The sequence below is a fragment of the Camelina sativa genome, chromosome 17, assembly GCF_000633955.1.
Source record: "Camelina sativa cultivar DH55 chromosome 17, Cs, whole genome shotgun sequence".
Lineage (NCBI taxonomy): Eukaryota > Viridiplantae > Streptophyta > Magnoliopsida > Brassicales > Brassicaceae > Camelina > Camelina sativa.
In genome coordinates this window covers 17,157,591-17,179,411 of record NC_025701.1, presented here as the reverse complement: position 1 = coordinate 17,179,411, position 21,821 = coordinate 17,157,591, and the positions used below count along the sequence as shown (strand labels likewise).

Here is a 21,821-nt window from a genome sequence, read left to right as displayed (position 1 = left end):
ATCTTGAAAAAGAAACTGAGAAAGAGGTTCGTAAACTGATATTACATGTATGCATCTACCTTCTAACCAAAACTTAAGCTAAGTCATGGTTTTATTTTTGTTTCGTTTAAGCAGAATCCAGATGCGTATAAAGCTGCTTGGAAGTTGCTAAAGGTTTGAACTGTTTGCCCATTTTTACAACTTCAATCATCAAGAAGCCTTGTGTAAGCTCATTCTCTATTGGTATCTTCTTCAGGGAGTAGATGGAGTTCTTGTCCCTGGAGGTTTTGGTGATAGGGGAGTGGAAGGGAAGATTCTTGCTGCAAAATATGCTCGTGAAAACAAAATCCCTTTCCTTGGTATTTGTCTCGGGATGCAGATTGCTGTCATCGAGTTTGCACGATCAGTTCTCTCCTTGCACGATGCCAACAGCACTGAATTTAAACCCGAAACCAAACATCCGTGCATCGTTTTCATGCCCGAGGTTCGAACATTCTTCGTCTCTTTACTCGGAAATGAAACTGTTTCACCTGATTTTAATATATTTCCATGCTCGGTGGGTTTATATATAGGGTTCGAGAACTCATATGGGAGGCACTATGCGCTTAGGTTCAAGAAAATCCTTCTTCAATGTCAAAGACAGCAAATCCGCAAAACTGTAAGAACCATTGACCTATAGTTACTCCCTTAGTTCATCTTCAACATTTTGAATGCGAAAGATTACTTAACATGATTCTTTCACCTCGTTTCTTACAGATACGGGAACAAAAGCTTTGTCGATGAGAGGCATCGCCATAGATATGAGGTATGGATATTGTATACAAATTCTCTTATATCCACCAGTTAATATGAAAAAGGTGAGTTTTTTTTTAATATAGACACACATACACAAACACTTGCAGGTGAATCCTGATATGGTTGAACGCCTTGAGAAGGCTGGTCTCTCTTTTGCTGCAAAAGATGAAACTGGCAAACGCATGGAGGTCTGTTTTATTCTTTTAAACTATTGTCTCTCTAGTACAAATCCAAATCATTGACTAATCTTATACTGAAAATTGTAGATCATTGAACTCCCGAACCATCCTTTCTTTATCGGTGCTCAATTCCACCCTGAGTTCAAATCCAGACCCGGGAAAGCTTCTCCTCTATTTTTAGGTCCGAACCCTTTTCTTAATCAGTCTGAAAGACCAAACTTTAAAACAACTCATGTCTTTATAACAATCTTTTGCACATTCTTTTTATTGCAGGACTCATTGCAGCATCGTGTGGGGAGCTAGACACAGTCATGAATCCAGCAGCTGTTCCTCAACATCTGATTAGTAGCAACGGTCCAAAAAATGTTTTTGTCAATGGAACCTTAAAGAAATCTCCCAACGGCGTGGCTGATGTAAGATATAACAACGGCTACTGCAATGGCCTCTACACTAGATAGCTTGCATTAGCCGAGTTCTCTACCGCTTTCTCTCTCCATTAGAATTGCTTCGTCTTTCGATTCTAGTTTGGATTTTGGTTTGCTTTTCTTTTTTTTCATAATGTTAGGATTTTTTCCTCTGTGCATATGATCCAAAGCCTTTTTGTTCAGGTTGTGTTAGACTCTTTTTAACAGACTATGTTCTGGAAAAGACTCTAGCGTGAAACGTCTGAAAGTGGCGGGTTGATTCCCCTGGTTTGTTTGTTTTTTTCTCATCGAAAGGGGATTTCATATGATCATATGTATTGGTGGAACATTTTGTATCTTGATTTGGTCTGAATGTGGAAGACGCATTTGATAAATAAAACTCTTAGCAAGACTTTATGAAATAACTCTGTATTTAGTAGGTTTGGTTAGCATTGTTACAAAAGCTTTTGGTTTCGTTTCAGCTCACTCAAAAATAATAAAATTAAATGGTTTTTTTTTTATTCCGGTTTTTAATTTAAATTTGAATACTTTTTGTTTAATATTTGGTAAGCAAAATTGTCATTTTTAAGCCTTGAATGGATGCAGATATTGGAGTAGTTTTTGATTTTCTATTTTGCAAAAATCAAAATTTTTAGCCATTCAAGATTATGGTTTTTTTTCCTCAAAACCATTCCAAGATTATGTGATAAACATAGTTTTTTTCCAACAAATTTCCAGTAATATTTTTTTTTGAAAAATCATTATCATTCTTTTCATAAGAATAAAATGAAAAGACTTAAAAAACGTTCTTAAAAAGAGAGTTATAGATAAAAACCAAGTTCTCATTCAAAATTTGCAAGAACTATTACACTAAAAAACAAAAACCAGAAAAATCAAAACTAAAAACCATGAACCAAAAACCAAAAACTAATTAAAAACTGCAAAACGTTAATTTGAAATTTCAGCATCATCACTACTAACATTTTCTTGTATATTTCTCATTTTGCTCATTCTAGTTGAACTAATTTTGTGTATTACTTACAGCATCCTCCTCCCCAGTCCCATCTTTGCTTAGTTAGTACAAAACTCTTGATTTTGGCTTTCATATTAAATCGAGCTATGCATTATTAAATTATTTGCTAAATGTTGAAATTTTAGTTATAATAGTATGTTAAAAATAGTATTTTCTATTAAATTCTTTGTTGATATTTCTGGTTGTCATTGAAATTTGAAACTACCATACTAAACCGAATTGCATATAGCCCTTTTTCCTTTTCTGGTTTTAACTTTTGCAAAACTGATAAACCACAAACCAAATTGTACAAAATCAAATGACATACAAATTTAAAGGATTTCCTATTGCACTCCTCATCTACTATGACCATACAACTAGAATCACCATATACTTTCACCCTCTATCCAATTCACCTTTATAATAACTATAATTTTCCTAACTCAATCCAATCTAAAAAATTATTCTTAATTAACCAAATTCAATTAATTTATTTAATTACGATTTAAAATTGTAAAATCGCTTTTTTTTTTTGTTTTGCGACTAGAGTAATTTTTATCAATTCGCGTTTGTTATTTCATTCCTTATGATTCGAACGATGAATGATAGAGAAGTGAATATACACGATGCTTTCGGAATGAAAGCTTTATTCGCTAACAAATTAACATATATTATTTTCTTTCTTCAGAATCAATTCTAATCTAATATGATAGTCCTTCTTGACTATCATTCTTTGGATGAATTTTCCAAATCTTCTAATATTAACAACATTTTCTTTTATATCGATTCGTTTATTCATTTTCTTTAATCTTGTTTCGAAATAAAGGAAATTTATCGAAAATAGATAAAAATATATTCAAGTTAATGTATCTAAATTAAGTTTTATATATGAAGAGGTGCAAAAGAACGTACCTTCGTAACTGTTCGTGGCTACTTAAAAGACCAACAAAGACTCTTTAGCTCTTTTCATATCAAAACTCCTTTTTCATCTTCTTCCTTCAGCAAGGTAAAAGTCCTTTGATCTTCTCTTCAAAGTTTTAAAACTATAGGTCTCTCTATCTTTTTTAATCTTTTGGTTTGTGTGTTCTCAGAGCTATGCAGGACCATCACAGAGCTATTCTGAAAGAAAAACTTGAGGCTAACCTAGGAAGAAGAATCATTTTTGCTGAGCTTGATACAGGAGGAAAAATTCTCCGATGTCCAAATTGTCACGGTCCAGTCAAAACTGATCTCGGTATATATATAACATCAAATTTTTGTTTACTTTCTCTATTGTTACATTTTTTTTTTGTGTGTGTTTTTTTTTCCTAACTATTTTTAATGACTATAGGAGACTGGATGGCATATAAGTTTCAATGTGAAAGATGCAAAGCTAATTTATCTTTTAGAAACAGCACAGCAGAAACAGCGAGATTTTGTAATATCTCACGTCGTCCTGTGCAAAGTACGTAGGTTCTTGAAAAAATCAAGAAACAGAAATTTTTTGAGGTTCCTAAAATTGAATCAATGGATCTGATTTTTCTAATCTTATTTTTGTTTCATGAAAATATTATTTTAGACAATCTTGTAATGCTTGTGTGTGGCGGGTGTCAAGCGAAAGTGATTCACCAAAGAGGTGACAAAACTGTGAAATGTTCTGACTGCCAACACATCAATATTACAACAGTAATTTCTCTATTTTTCTCTTATCATTTTAAAGAATTGTTGGCAAACTCTATCAAAACTCTAATGTTTGTTTTTTGTTTTAGGTTGGAAGAACTTATGGGGTTCGTCCACCTAACCAAGGTCCTCCGCAATTTAGCCGGTTTGTTCGGCCTCAAGTTAACCTAATTGATTGTCCTCAAGGTACCCAGGTTGTTCCTCCTCACGTTAACCTGGTTCTTCCTCCTCACGTTAACGTGCTTGTTCCTCCTCAAGCTAACCGAGATCATCTGCCAGCTTACCGGGTTTTACCTGTTCAAGTTAACAAGGATCTTCCTCTAGTTTACCGGCTTGTTCCTGATCAACATAACCTGCAGGGCAATCCACAATTTAACCGGTTTGCTCCTCAGCACGTTAACCGGGTTGCTCCTCAGCAAGTTAACCGGGTTGCTCCTCAGCACGTTAACCGGGTTACTCCTGAGCAAGTTAGCCAGGTTACTCAGCAAGTTAGTCAGGTTACTCAGCAAGTTAACCGGGTTGTTCCTCCTAGAGTTAATCAAGATCCTCTGCAAGTTTACCAGGTTGCTCTTCAGCAAGTTAACCAGGTTGTTCCTCAGCAAGTTAACCGGGTTGTTCCTCCTCGAGTTTACCGCCGGAGGAACCGTGTAGCAACTGCTGAAACTGAATCAACTGCGAGTTCTCCTTTCATTGTGAGTAAAAATGTTAAACCGTTATCTCTCTCTCTCTCTTAAAATGTACTAATAATAAGATGCTTTTACTCTTGTTGCAGCCAAGGCCTGAGATCACTGTAGTTGAATACCCTGATAATGCTGTTTCTGAATCTGTAATTATCTCTTCTACTTCTCTCACTGATTCATTCATACAAACCTTTTTAGGTTGCATTCTATTGTTTTTTTTTTTTTTGAAAACATTGTGTTCTTTTGATTGTGTTTCGTTTAGGTAAGGAATGTTGCAACCAAGAGAGTAATAGAAGTAGAAGAAGACAAGACAGAAGCAGCAGGAAGCAAGAAGACTCGTCTCTGATCGATTCAAAGTAGTGCCAAAAATTTCTATTTGTTTGTTTTTACACATTTTAGTTTCGTTTAGTTCTTTCCTCAGTTAGATCAAACTCTCTCTTGTGGAGATGTTGTTTTGGTCTCTTTCCTGCTTTTTAATTTTTATTTTTTTTTGTAATTTGAACTAAGAAATTTATAGTTCGTACCTGTTTTGATTGATTTCAAAGTTATGGTTCCAAAATATAAGAAATATAAAAGCACGGGGATGAAATTCGAAATTTCTATAAAAAGAGGCGTTTTGGATTAAGGGAAAAAAAAAGAAAGAAAGAAAGAATCGGTCAAACACTTTACTTTTTCCGACGCGGAGAGAAAACAAAACAAAACCCGAAGACGACGTATCGTTCAACGGCGATGGCATGGAGCCGTAATTAACCACACAATCTAAAGGGTAATATAGTAACTTTAGCTTCAAAGATGAGATCGTACGGTACGATGATGTTACTTAACGCAGATCTGTTATAAAAAAAAGAACACTGTGTTGCGTTTCTCTCCTTTGGCGGGTGTGTTGGTTGTCTAACTTCCTCGTGTTTTTCTTGTCTTTCTCTGTCTCAATCTCTAAATTTTTTTTAATCTTTATTCTTTATTTTATTTTTATTTAGTATTATCGATTCGATTTTTTTTTATTATTTTTTATAATTTATAAAATATTCTATGTTTCGATAGAAGAAAAAAGTAGATTCTTGTAATCAGAGAAAATAAATCGCAAAGACACTTCTTCTCCTCATGAAATCTCAGCCGTTGGTTTGAGGTATACTCCATCCATCTCCTTACGACCTTTCCTTTTTCTAAAAAAAATTTGTAAACTTGTTGAATACTAATATAATTTCCTAATCCTGGTAAACTAGTGAATTAATATTAGTATTATTTTTTGTAAATGGATATTTTTATAAGTTCCTAATCCTGGTTAAGGTCGGTTTTGTTATTTTCTGAGTTCCTTCTTATATTCGTTACTAGGTCAATTAAAATCTCATTCTTAAATTTTCCCAGATTCGGGTATTTCTACTTTAACTGCGAATTCAATTTCTAATATCATTAATTTGGAAACAAAAATAAAACCAAAAAAAAACAAAGAAGCAAAACAACTTTCAAAGCTTTCTCGTTTATTATAAGGTAAAAAAACAAAAATTTATCTCTGATTGAATATAAATCAATATATATGTGATATTTTGATGTTCTTGTTATCTGATTGAATATAAATCAAATTGATCCTATCTCTCTGTTTCTTCTGTGAATTGAATTCTAGGGTTAGGGCTCTTCTTTAACTTTTCTTTATTTTGGATATAGCTTTAAGCCTTTGGATATATATATATGTAATTTTGTTTGATAAACATCGTTTTCTTATCTTTTTTTTTTTTTTTTTTTTTTTTTTTTTTCTTCTTCTCAGTTTCATTGGCTCTCAATCGAAGAAAACTTTTTAGCTTATAGAATTTTGCTATTGAGGATTGATTTTTAATTCAATATGGGCAATCTCAACGTTGTTCCATTAGATTCTGAGATCAAAGAGGTTCGTTTCTCCATGTTTTCATTCGTATCTGATATCGTTATTGTTTACTGGTTTCTTGTGAATTACTGAGATTGTAAAATTTAGCTATTGGTGTTATTCATCATAATAGATAGAGACAATTATTTATTTTTCCCGGATCTCGTTTGTTAACTTGATTTGGCAAGATAACTAATCAATCATAAGATCATTAGATCCCTTTGTTAATGTTGAATTCTGTATTGGTTTTTGTTGTTTTGGTTGATCTTGTGATGATGATCACAGTTTCTAGCTCTGTTTAATTTGAATTCGTTATGCATAAATCGAAACACAAATCTATGAGAATTTGGTGAAGTGATAAACTTATGTGGGGTGTTTTTTTTTTTAAAAACAGGAGGATATATCTTTGAAGAATCATAATCCAGACAAGGACAAGGACACAAACATGGAACCACCTACTAGTCCACGTCATAGGAAGGTAAGAGAGTTTATGATGTAATCTGATGCAAACCAAAAAGTTTTAAAATCTTGTTAACAACTTTGATCTTACATCATGTTTTTTTTTTATTGTATATGTTAAAGGTTGATGCTAGATGGTTACCAGCTGAAGCTCAGAGGCCGATCATCGATGACGCACCGGTGTTCAATCCATCGTTAGAGGTACTTTAACTTCTTTGTTTCTGTGAAATTGATTGAGATTTTTGAAGTTTCTTTTGTTTGATGTTTTGAGTTCTTGATCATTAGGAGTTTGAAGATCCACTATCTTACATCGAAAAGATACGTCCACAAGCAGAACCGTTTGGTATCTGTCGAATCATCCCACCACCGACATGGAAACCTCCTTGCAGGCTGAAGGAGAAGAGTATATGGGAGAATATAAAGTTTCCTACCCGGATTCAGACGGTGGACCTTCTTCAGAACCGAGAGCCGATGAAAAAGAAACCGAAGAGTAGAAAACGGAAAAGGAGAAGAAACTCTAGAATGGGTTCGTCTAAGAGACGATCTGGTTCCTCTCCTTCTGAATCGACTTCATCTCCCGAGGCTGAGGAGAAGTTTGGTTTCAACTCTGGTTCAGACTTCACTCTTGATGAGTTTGAGAAATATGCTCTGCATTTTAAAGACTCCTACTTCGAAAAGAAAGATTCTGGTGGAGATATAGTGAAATGGACACCGTCTGTGGATGACATAGAAGGCGAGTACTGGCGTATAATCGAACAACCAACAGATGAAGTGGAGGTAAAGAAACAGACCCTTTCACCAATACAACACATACAGTACATACATATATAAAATTATTAAAATACAATTTTGTATTTCAGGTATACTATGGTGCTGACTTGGAGAATGGGGTACTTGGAAGCGGGTTTTATAAAAGAACAGAACAGTTATCCGGTAGCGAGATGGATCAGTACACAGTTTCTGGCTGGAACTTGAATAACTTACCGCGTCTCCCTGGCTCTGTACTCTCTTTTGAGGATTGTGATATCTCAGGAGTTCTAGTTCCATGGCTCTATGTGGGAATGTGTTTTTCATCATTTTGTTGGGTAAGTGCACTTTCACAATTTGATTAGTTATAAAATTTTCTTCTCTTATGTGTGGATGGTTGATTGTTTCTTTGTGTTTGAACAGCATGTGGAGGACCATCATTTATATTCACTGAACTATCATCACTTTGGGGAGCCAAAAGTATGGTATGGTGTACCAGGAAGCAATGCAACCGCTCTCGAGAAGGCGATGAGGAAACACCTACCTGACCTGTTTGGTGAACAGCCTGATCTACTTCATGGCCTGGTTAGGAAGCAAACCATCTACTTGATTTATACTTTGTTCCTGTTTCATCTCCACCATGTTTAGAGACTAACTCTTCGTTTTTTAACTTGATTCAGGTTACTCAGTTTTCACCTTCAATCCTGAAAGATGAAGGAGTTCAAGCTTACAGGGTGGTTCAGAATGCAGGGGAGTATGTACTGACATTCCCGAGGGCGTATCATGCTGGATTCAACTGCGGTTTCAACTGCGCAGAAGCGGTTAATGTTGCTCCTGTTGATTGGTTGGCTCATGGACAGAACGCTGTGGAACTATACAGTAAAGAGACAAGAAAGACTTCTCTGTCTCACGACAAACTTCTTCTTGGAGCAGCTTATGAAGCGGTTAAGGCTCTTTGGGAACTCTCAGCTTCTGAGGAAAAAGGAAGTACAACCAACTTGCGATGGAAGAGTTTCTGTGGGAAGAACGGAACACTTACCAACGCGATACAGGTAATGAAAAAGGATCACTACTCGAGTCATGATACTGAATATGGTTTGAACTTTCTAATGCTTACTTGGTTCATTTTGTTTTGACAGGCTCGGTTACAGATGGAGGAGGAAAGAATTGCAGCTCTTGGAAGGGACTCTTCGAGCTTGATGAAGATGGAGAAGGACTTTGATTCAAACTGCGAAAGGGAATGCTTCTCATGCTTTTATGATCTGCATCTGGCAGCTTCTGGCTGCAAGTGCTCTCCTGATGAATACGCGTGCCTTAAACACGCAGATGATCTTTGTTCATGCGATGAGAAAGATGACTTTATCCTTCTCCGGTACACAATGGATGAGTTAAGCTCATTGGTCAGAGCATTGGAAGGGGAATCAGATGATTTAAAGATATGGGCTTCCAAGGTCTTAGGCATTGAACACAGTGATGAAGATCAGACAAAGACTAGTTCAGTTGTAAGTGAGGAGAAGAAGCTAAAGGAAGGTTCGTTTGATCTGAACATTGACTTAGAGTTGGATTGCCAAGAGGACCTTAAAGAAGAAGAAGTCAGCACCAGTGGCGGCGAGTTAACCTCCTCAGAGAATCTTGGTGTATCGGTCGAGCCTATAAACCTTGGGAGCTTGAATTTTGGAAAGCTTTGGTGCAATAAGCATGCTATTTTCCCAAAAAGTACAATCTTTGAGAAACCTTTTCTTTAATGTTACTTAACCAGAAGCTTGCTCAAAAAGGTTGTTAAGATGTTTTTACTACTTTTGCAGAGTTCAGGAGTCGTGTCAAGTTCTACAATGTGCGTGATCCAACAAAAATGAGCAATTACATCTCTGAGGTTTTGGATGGAGGACTCATGGGTCCATTGTTCAAAGTAAAGCCTTTCCCCACAACAATACAATTCTATTTGATAAAACTGAATCATGAAAAGTAATGCTAACACTAGAATTTTCTTGCTTGCTCAGGTTACTCTGGAAGAATCTTCAGACGAGATCTTCTACAATGTCTCAGCCCAACTATGCTGGGAAATGGTGTTGCAGAGAGTTAAAGATACATCCAATAGTCTTGGTCTTCCTAGTTTACCGCAGTTGGAGAATATCAATGGGCTTCAAATGTTTGGTTTCCTCTCACCCTCTATAGTTCAGGTAACAAATTCAATTCCTAGCCTTGTTCTACATTAAAGTCCTATCGTTCTTTACTCTTTACACAACTTGCAATCCTTCTCTACAGGCCATTGAAGCTCTTGACCCAAACCATCAACTCGTTGAGTACTGGAACCACAAGAACCAAGCCTCATCAGACTCAAAAGATCACTTCATGTCATCAAACTGTTCCGTGAGTTTAACCAAAGGAAAACTTTTTGGAGTAGATTTGATGTAACTCAAGAAGCCAACAAGACAGTTCCAACTCCAAGACGACGACAACAAAAACAACAATGACATCTTTTAGATAGATAGAATAAATTTATTTCTGATTATATTTTCTTTTTGGTTTTGGGAGCATTTATACATAATCTTTTGTTCTTTTTTTTGTTTTTTTTCTTTTCGTGAACAATAACCTAAGCTTAGCGTTAGAAGTGTAAACTAGAAAGTTCGATTCTTTCGCTAATGCGGAAACTCATACAATAAAATAGAAAAATTCTTCTTTAAATTCAAGAAAATTCATATTTCTTAATGTGACAAAACTTCACATTATGTACAGAGTTTCACAAAATCTTGAAAAGACTAAAAAATCTTGAAAATAACCAAAAAGAAACCCCTATATTTTTCCCGCCTTTAGTTGAATCTTGACGGTTAATACTCCGGAAAACGTCACCGGAACATAGAGTCAGAACAAAGCCAGAGCCACCAATGGAACCAAGAACGAGCCAGTTGATGAGTAATGTGCAGTGAACAACGAAACAGAGGTTTGATTGGTATCATCACCGTCACCATTATCGTCGTTACCACCAAGAGGTCCAAAACCACCATGCTGATGACGACGGCGGCGACGAGAACGTCGACGAGGACGGAGACTATCAGCAAAAGCAGTATCACCGTTACCTAGATCGCCGTAACGTGAGAAATCAAGCGTGGAAGCAACACCGTGAAGAGCGATAGAAGAAGAGATGAAAAGATCCGGTTCAGAGACAAGAACGCCGTCGAGGGTGTAACCGGAAGCAGAGTTGTTAGTGACTACGATTGAGTTTCCGGGGAGAAGAGTGGGAAGACGAGAGAGTGGTTTCAAGAGACGGAGATCAGTGAACGAGAGACGTTGAGGTACGATGTGGTAAGCGACGGAGAGACGAAGTGGGTTATTAGCATTGTCTCCGGTGGAGGAGGAGGAGACGTCGGCGGAGTCGAAATCGCTTGGGATGAAAAAGGTGGCGGAGAGAGGGATACCGAACTGATCGTCGACGGAGGAGAGGAAATCGGCGGCCCAGTCACGGAAATCTCCGGCTCCGATCATTGCTTCGATGATTCTGTCGGCGTGTTGGTGATCTTGCGACGTGAGATACGGAGGAGGAGAAGCGGCGGAGGTGAGGAGTGAGACGGTGGTGATGAGGATGATGAGGAGGAGATGGCTTGAGGTGGCCATCGGAGAATTAAAACGGCGGGCGAAGTTGTAACAGAAACAGAGAGAATCTTTTTTTTTTGAGTTCGTTCGTTAGGATTATGTAAACAGTGAAAGAAGAAAGAACTAACTTCTTCTTTTATATACTTCTTTCATATACCTCTCTGGTTAAATCGTTGTGGTTGTGGAGAGGAAGGATGAGTTAAACCGGTTTGGTTTTGGGGATGGTTTTAGTTATTAACGGAGATTTTTGATTGTATAGAATAATACTATAGAACTGTGAAATTGATCAGTTTCGGTTTCGACTTTTGGGCAAAGAGTCAAAACCAAAATGTTTATTCTCAAAATTCTCGGTGATGATGGGCTAACTACTTTTTTAATCATAAATAATTAAAGACAAGTGGTTTTTCTAATTTATGTGAAAATTTTGAATTAGATCACAAAAATACTAAAAAAATATAATATATTGTTTAGTATTAAAATTTAAATTTGCTATGTGAATTACATGAAATATTGTCAATTTCAACATATACTGGAATAGTATTAAGTCGAAGTTTAACGATTACGAGTTAGACGATCCATGTCGTTCTGCAAGTCATTTTGGTCATTTTTGGATGTCATATGACAAAAAATGACTAAAAATGAAGTCGTACAACACATCAAAAAAACGGATTTCAATATCTAGTTTTTTTTGCCACACCACATCCAAAAATGCTTTAGAAATAATAATTTTTTGAACTTTTTATTATATATGGTCTCATCAATAATATAAATTAATAATTTTATAAAATTATCGATATATATATATATATATATATATATACACATTCATTTTTGTTAGAGTTTTTTTCTAATATTTTTACTGTGTCGGAAACGTTTATATTATCTTCAAATATGATAATTGCTGTTTTCTTTGTAACTGATTCTAATAAAAGATTTTTTTAACGATAAAATCTATTTAAAAAAAATTATGAAAAACTTCTCTAGAAATTATTAATTATTAGTTTATTGATAAATTAAAACTTTTCTAAATGAATAAATTTTCACTATTCCAATGTTATTAATTTATAGAAATTTTATTGTTTCTTGATATAAAAAATCAATCGTGTGGTAAAATATAAAATAAAAAATGTTATTTGGCTTGGATCATGTCTCTTCATCTGCGTACCTGTTGGATCATCCAATAGATGGTCTATGGCTTTGCTGGAGTGTTGCCAGTTATATGTTTGAGATTCAGACATTTAAATGGACAGATGTATTCTGGTGTTTTGGTGGAATTTAGGAACGATATTACGAGTCAGATTTATCAGTTTATTGATACAATATGGGATATGGGACTAAACATGGAGGAGGTGCATAAGATTGCGTAGTTTTAGTTGCTTCGATTTAATCAAATGTGTAGTTTTAGTTGCTTCAATTTAATACTGAAATATGTCATGTGTAATATATATATATATATATATATTTTTTTTTGACAACTCATGTGTAATATAATATGATAGACTTTTGATTAATTACTTCAATATATATAAGAAAAATTACCAAAAAGGTCAAATGTGTTGTCTAATATTTAAGAGAATCATAAAATTATGTATATCATTGTTATTTTAAAATGAAGGAAATTAGAAAACACAATGACGATAACCAAAAGGATCGTAAAACTAGTATACTATTAGAATATTAACTCTAATTAATTAGAAGACGGTTAGAGGCACTATATGTATGAGAAACAATTTAATGCATTTTTTTAAGGAAAAAAGATAGCTACCTACACGAAGTATTGGTGAATACATGGTCACAAATGCCAAGTATAGTATTGTATACTCAACTACACAAAGTATATGTATTACATGACCACATGCATGAACTATATGATGTTATGCAGTCAACATCATAGACATATAATCTAGTACACCGGTCAGTTGACTCCGGCGAAGACCGACGTTGACTCCGGCGTTGACCAACACTAAAAAAATCTAAATTAAAAAAAAAAAATATTATAGTAAATTATTTATGGGTTTTCATGATTAAAAGACATTTTCTATTCAATATCTAAATATTTTATATATATCTCTAATATATTCATTCTTATAATTAATTACTTTTTATTTTTCAAGCTAAAGTAAATAGTTAAATAAAAATCATTTATAATTATTTTTTAAGATATAAAAACAATTTATAATTATTTTCAAGATATATATGTATATATATATAAATCTCTCATAATCAGATTATTTAATTACTACAAAATCAATAAAATCAAATTCAACTACTTTCATTAGAAAATAATATGCAAAAGATTGAGTATATGACTCTTTACTCTAAATTTTGCATGGTAAATGTTATAAAAAAGTTTAGACACTCTTTACTTTAAAATTTACAAACTCAAAATAACATATAACCAACAAAAAATTAACAATATTTACTTTTAACATATGAACATTTTCATTTTTACTCTCTTTTACACAATTACAATATGTTAAATTATTTTTTAGAAATTTTTTTTAAGGTTTGGGTTCTCTATATTACATTTAGGATATATTTAGGAAATATATTAAAAATATCTTTAGATATTGAATTAACATATAAACAACAACAAAAAAATTCACAATATTTACTTTTAACATATGAACATTTTCATTTTTACCCTCTTTTACACAATTACAATATGTTAAATTAATTTTTAGAATTTTTTTTAAGGTTTGGGTTTTCTATTTTACATTTAAGATATATTTAAGAAATATATAAAAATATTTAGATATTGAATAGAATATTTTTTAATTAATACAAACCATAAATGATTTAATATAATAATTTCTTATTTTTATTTTTAATTTTAGAAAAAATTTGGTCAACACCGGAGTCAACACCGGTCTTCACCGGAATTAATCAATCAGTGTACCAAATTGTATGTCTATAGTGTTGAACACATAACATCATATAGTTCATGCATGTGGTCATGTAATACATATATTTCGTGTAGTTGAGTATACAATAATATAGTTGGTATGTGTGGCCATGTATTCACCTATACTTCATGTAGCTAGCCATCTTTTTTCCTTTTTTTAACTACAGTTATTGTCCACTTTTTCTATAATCAGTCACGAGATTTGATGAACACTACTCTCTTAATAGAGGCAATCGGAAAATTCTCAATCAAGGTAATGATCACCAAAATTCTTAAAACACACTATCCAAAATTTAAATACAATTGTTTCCTTATTTCATAAAAAATAATTTTATATGTTTTGTAATGCTTTTTAAGTAGTAATAATAATAAATTTTCAAAAAAAAACTAGTGATTGAAAATATAAATAATTATATGAAATACTTTTGATTTATAGTTTTGGATAAATGTCGATGTACAAGAGTTGCGCATACATAATTGTGTGGCGGTGAGATAATTCAAGATAACACTTGTGTAGATAATTCAAGGTTCGTATTTATTACTCAATGAGATAAGTTTTTTTTATTACATAGTTTACATTCATCTAGTTAATAGTCACATGAATTTTGGAAAAACACCATAGGATGAGATTAAATTTGCAAATTACCATTTTTTAATATATATCTTTGTAATTATCTGTCATATGGCTTGAATAATGATCTTCAATTTCTCCTTATAAAATGTTTTAGTATTGTTGACAAAAAAAAAAACAAATGCTTTTGTATTTTTTTTTGCCTTTTTCCATATAATATCAATATCTTGTTTTTTTTTTTTTTTTACTTTTCCCTAAAATTATTAAATCCATAAAAAAATCGTTAGTATCGTTTTTAACTTCAAAGATAGAACATCTTTGTGTGGATTATTTGTTGATGATAATAAACCGACAAATGGATTATTTATTACTCGATCTATAAATACCAATAAATAGTTCTCTAAGACATCAACTATTAAAGTTATTGTATCTAAAACCACAATCTGAAATATGTGATCGGGACCTTTGTATGGAGTCAAAGCATCTTGTGAATTTGCATACTCCAAGCAATCCATCATTTTTAGGAAATGAGCAGAAAGCTCAACTGGAATCTGGCTGAGTGTAGGAAATAATATCTCTATCTGATGAAAATGAAAACAATTTTTTTTTGATTAGGTGTAAGGAAATAAAGAGAGAACTAATATAATGATAATAGAACTGATGCATAATCCAACAAAATACACAACTGATGCTTTGCCTCTAATGGAATCATAAATAAAAAAAATTTGTGGAAGGCATATATATACTGATCCAGTTATGTTAATTTCATATCAAGTTAGTACATGTGTGTTTAGAAATGTCACCCGCTAATCCTATAATAAAAAAGTGATCTTATTTCCCACACATCAACAAGCCACAAAACCACTAGCATTTAGACAAACTCCATCATATCTCAGCAAACCTAGAAAGATGAACCAATCAATCATCAGCATGCAATATAGTAATTGACTTGTGATCCAAGTTCATCAAGTACTTGTTTTTCCCCACAACTAAAAAAATATAGAAAAACTCACTAACTAATCAAAATGTAAGTCGATTCTAATTGGTAAACGAAATTGACTTTTCCATAAATTTCCCAAGTAGACCAGAAACATAATGTAGGATCAAAACTGAAATTGTGTTCATGAAGAAATAAAGAAAGTTGGTAAGAAAATACAAAATACAATGTGAAAAGATCAAGATAGTAGCGAGCATCATCTTACTACTATAAACGATCAAGATCGTAGGGAGTACCTTGACGCGTTTTTGAAGCTAATTGAACTTCCAACTTGGACTTTCGATGTTGTTGCACCGAACGATGATTGAAGCAAATTTTTCCTACAAATCTACGGATTCAATGAAAAAGATAGAGAGAAGCCAATGTACCAAAAACTAGAGACGCTGATTATATTTAAAAGCAGAGTGGCGTAAGCTTTTTTGCCGACACATGACGATGAAAGATAAAGGTTCCAACTGAAATAAATTGCTCCTTACGTCGGGGTTTGAATTCAGATTTGTGATATTTAGTCTTTTTTTTTTTTTGGTTTGGTTTCGAATTTAAAGATTTAGTGTATATGCCTTTTCTAAAACTGGAATTATATGCTGGATTCTGTAACGCCCGCGTCCTGCGATCCTAAAGGGGGGCAATTTGTGTTAAGGAAAATGATCGCTAGTTGAGCTAAAGTAGCTAAGATACTAGCTCAACTAGCTGGAATATAAGCTGAACGAGATGAACGAGCTCGATGAACAAGTCAGTCCAGCTGCGGACAGCTGCGTCCAGCTGCGTCCAGCTGCGTCCAGCTGCCAGTCAGCTACCACTAGCTCGACCAAGCTCGTCCAGCGGTAGTGGACAGTGTGCGGGTCAGCTGGGGAGCTCGTGGACGGTCATGGGACGCGGTGACGGACGGGCATGACTGAACAGGCATGACCGAATAGGCATGACCGTCGTTCGTATTGGCCATGACCAATAGTTCATGACCGTCGTTTGTGTCGGCCATGATCAATCGGCCATGACCAATCGTTCGTGTCGGTTCGGTCATGCCTGTTCGGTCATATATGTTCGGTCATGCCTGTTCGATCATGCCTGTTCGGTCATGCCTATTCGGTCATGCCTGTTCGGTCATGCCCGTCCGTCACCACGTCCCATGACCGTCCACGAGATCCCCAGCTGACCCGCACACTGTCCACTACCGTCCAGCTGGACGAGCTTGGTCGAGCTAGTGGTAGCTGACTGACAGCTGGCCGAGCTGACGCTAGCTGGCCGAGAGCTGTCCTCAGCTGGACAGACTTGTTCGTCGAGCTCGTTCAGCTCGTTCAGCTTATATTCCAGCTAGTTGAGCTAGTATCTTAGCTACTTTAACTCAACTAGCGATCATTTTCCTTAAAACAAATTGCCCCCCTTTAGGATCGCGGGACGTGGGCGTTACAAATCTACCCCCTTAAAATGAATTCGTCCTCGAATTCGGTGGGTTTAGTAATTCCCAACCTTTTGGTCGCTGTATCCCGACCTTCTGGTCGATGTCTTCTGACCGTGGTCCTACTCGGACGCGGTCGTATTCCGACCTTCTGGTCAATGTTTCCCGAACGTTGTCCTTCCCAGACGCGGTCATAATTTCCAACCTTCTGGTCGATGTTTCCCGACCGTGGTCCTTGTCTCCTGACCGTGTTCCTACCCAGACACGGTCGTAATTTCCGACCTTTAGTCGATACTTTCCCGACCTTCTGGTCGATATGCTATGTGTTCGACGTTTTGAACCATCGCTCGATTCACAAGTGCATCTTGGCGAATACATTCACATTCCCAAGCATGCTGCCGATCTTATTAGAGATTTCAATTTCGTCCGAACACATAACACAATTGCATACGTCCTCACAGGATCGCGCATGCTCTGATACCAACTTGAAAGACTCCGACCCGGATGTCCCAACGTCCACGGTCACAGCTTCCATTCGGCCCCATTCCCGGCCGAATATCCTTTAACTCGTCTACTTAGCTTTGGCTCGCGGTCTTGCTTTGTAGACCTTTATACGCAGCGGAATATCATATGAACCTTGACCATCCCTTTGTGCTTAGCCATACAACCAACCAACCCCACAGGCTTTGCACAGATTAGGGATGGGGACTTATAGTCCCTTCGGTTCACGGCGATCGGTTGCGCTGTCGGCTTCCTGTACCACTCGTGTCCGAAGCTTGGTACCGGACGTACCATCCGTTGACCTATCGGTCTTACCTTGGTACCTCGGTCGACTTGTCGGTCTTGGTATCAGAGCCACGTCCGATCGAACAATCCGACACCATAATCAAATTGCCGATCGACCACTGACCGGGCCGATACGTTCGACTGACTTGTCGACCACCCGACCGATCAATCCAACCTACGGCTCGTATCGTTGATCCTTTGATCTCCCGATCCGACTAGCGATTGATTCACCGGTCGACCCTCGATCGATCCGTCTATTGTCGCGGATCATCGATTACCTTTCGATCAGTCCGACGCTACGATCGAACCGTCGATCATCCTGCGATCAGTCCGACTCTATGGCCAAACTGCCGCTTATCCTTCAATCGGTTCGACCCGATTGTCGAACCGTCGCTCGTCTCATCGTACCGTCGATAGAGAGATAGCGTGCACATCAGTTCGGACGATGTACCGTAGTACTCGCCGAGCCGCACCTCCTTTTCTTCTTAGGCGTTGATGGATGATGGTGGTGTTAGAAATGAAGGCAACACCCTCTATTTATAGGGTTCTGGCCAAAGTCTAGGTCCCCAAAGGTACCTGTCCGACAAGACCCTTCGATCGTGTACGTTCGGCCGTACCTGTTCGGCCATGACCGATCGTCCGTGTCGGTTCGGTCATGCCTGTTCAGTCATGCCCGTCCGTCCATACCCGTTCGTCATCGCGTCCCATGATCGTCCACGAGCTCCCCAGCTGACCCGCACACTGTCCACTACCGTCCAGCTGGACGAGCTTGGTCGAGCTAGTGGTAGCTTACTGGCAGCTGGCCGAGCTGACGCTAGCTGGCTAAGAGCTATCCGCAGCTGGACGCAGCTGGACGCAGCTTGCCGCAGCTGAACTGACTTGTTCATCGAACTCGTTCAGCTCGTTCAGCTTATATTCCAACTAGTTGAGCTAGTAGCTTAGCTACTTAAGCTCAGCTAGCGATCATTTTCCTTAAAACAAATTGCCCCTCTTTAGGATCGCGGGACGCGGGCGTTACAAATCTACTCGTCCTCGAATTCGGTGGGTTTAGTAATTTCCGACCTTTTGGTCGACATTTCCTGACCGTGGTCCTTCCCGGACGCGGTCATAATTTCTGACCTTCGGGTTGATATTTCTTGACCTTGGTCCTTTCCGGACGCGGTCATAATTCCCGACCTTCTGGTCGATGTTTCCTGACCGTGGTCCTTCCCGGACGCGGTCTCAATTTCTGACCCTTGGTCGATATGCTATGTGTTCGACGTTTGAACAATCGCTCGATTCACGAGCACATCTTGGCGAACACATTCCCGTTCCCAAGCATGTTTTCAGTCTTATCAGAGATTTCCATTTCGTCCGAACACATAGCATAACTGCACACGTCCTCACAGGATCGCGCATGCTATGATACCAACTAAAGGTCTACACTTGAATTCCCACACTTGAATTCATCAGATGACTCAGGTAGAGGGGGATAATATGGATTCGACCTCTACCCATCTCGCTACAGATCCCAACAGAGGGTGGCTGCCACTAATTTCCCTGCATTTTTACGGGTTATCGCTGCTTTGTAGATGGATCTTAGAAAGCGTGGGATCTGTTTGCTAGTGCAGAATGGCTTTGTACCTCGTTTCAGGATGCGTCGCTGACTAGAGGAGCCACCAATTTCCGACGAAGTCTCTCTCCCTTACATGCTGAAGTAGAAGCTTTCATTTGGGTGGTTGGGTGCATGATCAGACATGACTTTAGAGATGTAGCGTTTTATACAGACTGTTCAGACTTGGTGAAGATAGTGTCTTTTCCTTCGGACTGTCCAGCTTCTCGGCGTACCTCGACGACATCAAGATTGACATGAAAGAATTTTTGTCTTTCTCATTATCTTTTATCTCTAGAAACGCAAATGTAATTGCGGATTCTTTGGCACGCAAAGCGCGTACTTCTTCGCAAGAAAAAGAGGATAACAAAACAAGAAACAAAGCAAGGACTGAGGGAGAAATCACGGGGAGGCAGGCGTCTGAGGGTCTTTGTTGCAAGATTGAACACATGAAAATGAAAACTCAAGAGAAACTCTTAAAAACACCAAATCAAGCTGAGGAGAGAAACCACTGCGCATCCTTGAGTTATAAGGTGGAGCCAATGAGGAAGCGTTTGATGGTCCTTGTTGCAATATTGTACACACATATGCTGAGGCATGGACTATTACACTTCTTGTGACCAAAACGGTCATTACGGGTGAAATAGATGGAGTTTGGCTCAGTACCAAGGGTATGGTCAGCAGACATGGTGATACCCAATTAAAAAACAGGGCCTCGTCACCTATAGATTCAACCTCAACAAGGTTGGTGTCGTAGATATTCAGGTCTAGCCCTTTCGGATCACTCTTGAAGACGCGGAAGATCCTAGAGCTTTCACAGACTGGCTCGTTAGCCTAGTATAGACCAAAAACCTCTCCTAATGTTGTAACAGCAATGCTATCGCCAAATGAGATAAGCTTTTTTCCAAAACTACCACTAGGCCTATTTGGCTTTCACATTGGACAGCTAGGGAACACAGACACATCCTTGAAACCATCTTATCCAGACAAATCCATGTGTCGATTGCAGCCACAGTGTGCTAGGTAGTAAAGACTGTAACCTTTGAGCACAACATCTTTTAGGCCTTGGAACTCCCTGCGAACATTGAGCCATATTGGAATAACTCGCGGTAACGTAAATTCCTTTTCTTGCAAAAGCCTAAAAACTGACCTTGATGAAATTACCACATATTTACACGTCTATTTGTAAATTCTCAACCAAGATAATGAATGATCATCGAAATATATAAATTAAGATAGGGGATTAATTACTAACAAGTAACATATCTAAATTTCAACCGAGATAATGAATGATCATCGAAATTCTTGGAACACACTATTCTAAATTAAAAATTCAAATAACTATTTACCTTGTTAATAGAAAATAATTTTATACTTTTTTGTAATGCACTTTTAATAGCAATAACCATAACAATCAAAAACTAGTAATTGAATATATATAAATTAATAATGAAATTTTTCTCCAAATACCACATTTTATGTTTTTTCCAAAAATATCACACTTTAGTTTTTTTCAAAAATACCAAAAAAATTATTTTACAATAATACCACCAACTTTTAAGGATGTAGAATTCGTTTTTCTAGGTTTGGATTGACAATTTTAGATTTATGGTATAATTTTTATTTAGAATAAAGTTTTAGTTTTTAAGATTTAGGGTTTAGTTTTGAATATTAAACACTGTATCAATAAAATTGTAACATGTCAACAAAACCAAATTAATTTTTAAAAACATATAAAACAATAAATTATTGTCGATCAAATAAAGAAAACGAAAACAATTTAACACATATTTTTAATAAAATAATTAATTAAAAAAACACAAACTAATATTTTGGTTTGTTCTAATTCCACATATATCTCCCCACCTTCCCACCTTCTCTACGGTTTTCTTTTTTCATAGCATAACTAATCTTAATGAAAGTTAAATCAGTTGTTTCAAAACCGATAAATATTTAAAAGAAAATTTCTCATTCTCTGTATTTTGTCTCTCCACTGAAATTTGGAAGAAGGTTAAATATGCAGTCTATGTAAAGGTATAGACAACGACAATCACTTAAACCGCTTGGAAACGCGCCAAGCAAACGCTTTTATTCAAACTTATAAAACTCCCTTTTACAAGTTATGAATCTAAGCCTACTCTTTTGTCTATCTAACACAACACCATGTGTAGATCTAAAAGAGTAAAACACACTCACCTTCAAAGCTCTTTTT

At 36.4% G+C, this 21,821-nt stretch overlaps 4 protein-coding genes and 1 pseudogene across 9 annotated transcripts in view; 3 read left to right on the top strand and 2 right to left on the bottom strand.

The window, feature by feature from the left end:
- LOC104757473 (CTP synthase) overlaps positions 1-1,796 on the top strand; it is a 6,282-nt gene extending 4,486 nt beyond the window's left edge. Inside the window, exon 22 of the mRNA XM_010480220.1 lies at positions 1,227-1,796. Within this exon, the coding sequence (XP_010478522.1) occupies positions 1,227-1,411 (185 nt within the window). The 3' untranslated portion in view covers positions 1,412-1,796. The remainder of the gene's footprint in view (positions 1-1,226) is intronic.
- On the top strand, positions 3,465-5,126 carry LOC104759569. Its single transcript, XM_019239125.1, has 7 exons — positions 3,465-3,603; positions 3,700-3,813; positions 3,928-4,034; positions 4,118-4,383; positions 4,555-4,720; positions 4,801-4,854; positions 4,971-5,126. Exons 1-7 carry the CDS (start codon positions 3,465-3,467, stop codon positions 5,052-5,054), a joined length of 930 nt encoding a protein of 309 aa, XP_019094670.1. The 3' UTR covers positions 5,055-5,126.
- Positions 5,416-10,457, top strand: LOC104757472 (lysine-specific demethylase JMJ18). 6 transcript variants are annotated; one of them, XM_010480215.2, is made up of 12 exons: positions 6,011-6,196; positions 6,471-6,590; positions 6,961-7,044; positions 7,149-7,226; positions 7,311-7,802; positions 7,886-8,110; positions 8,196-8,357; positions 8,453-8,824; positions 8,912-9,488; positions 9,578-9,681; positions 9,773-9,952; positions 10,038-10,457. In XM_010480215.2, exons 2-12 carry the CDS (start codon positions 6,546-6,548, stop codon positions 10,185-10,187), a joined length of 2,469 nt encoding a protein of 822 aa, XP_010478517.1. In that variant the 5' UTR covers positions 6,011-6,196; positions 6,471-6,545; the 3' UTR covers positions 10,188-10,457. The 6 variants fall into 6 exon arrangements, with proteins under 6 accessions (XP_010478521.1, XP_010478520.1, XP_010478517.1 ...); XM_010480216.2 differs by lacking the exon at positions 6,011-6,196 and adding an exon at positions 6,230-6,330; XM_010480219.2 differs by lacking the exons at positions 6,011-6,196; positions 6,471-6,590 and adding an exon at positions 5,416-5,474.
- LOC104759568 (FAS1 domain-containing protein SELMODRAFT_448915-like) lies at positions 10,635-11,384 on the bottom strand. The gene has a single exon (XM_010482475.1). It carries the CDS (start codon positions 11,382-11,384, stop codon positions 10,635-10,637), a length of 750 nt encoding a protein of 249 aa, XP_010480777.1.
- Positions 20,100-20,778, bottom strand: LOC109129908 (annotated as a pseudogene).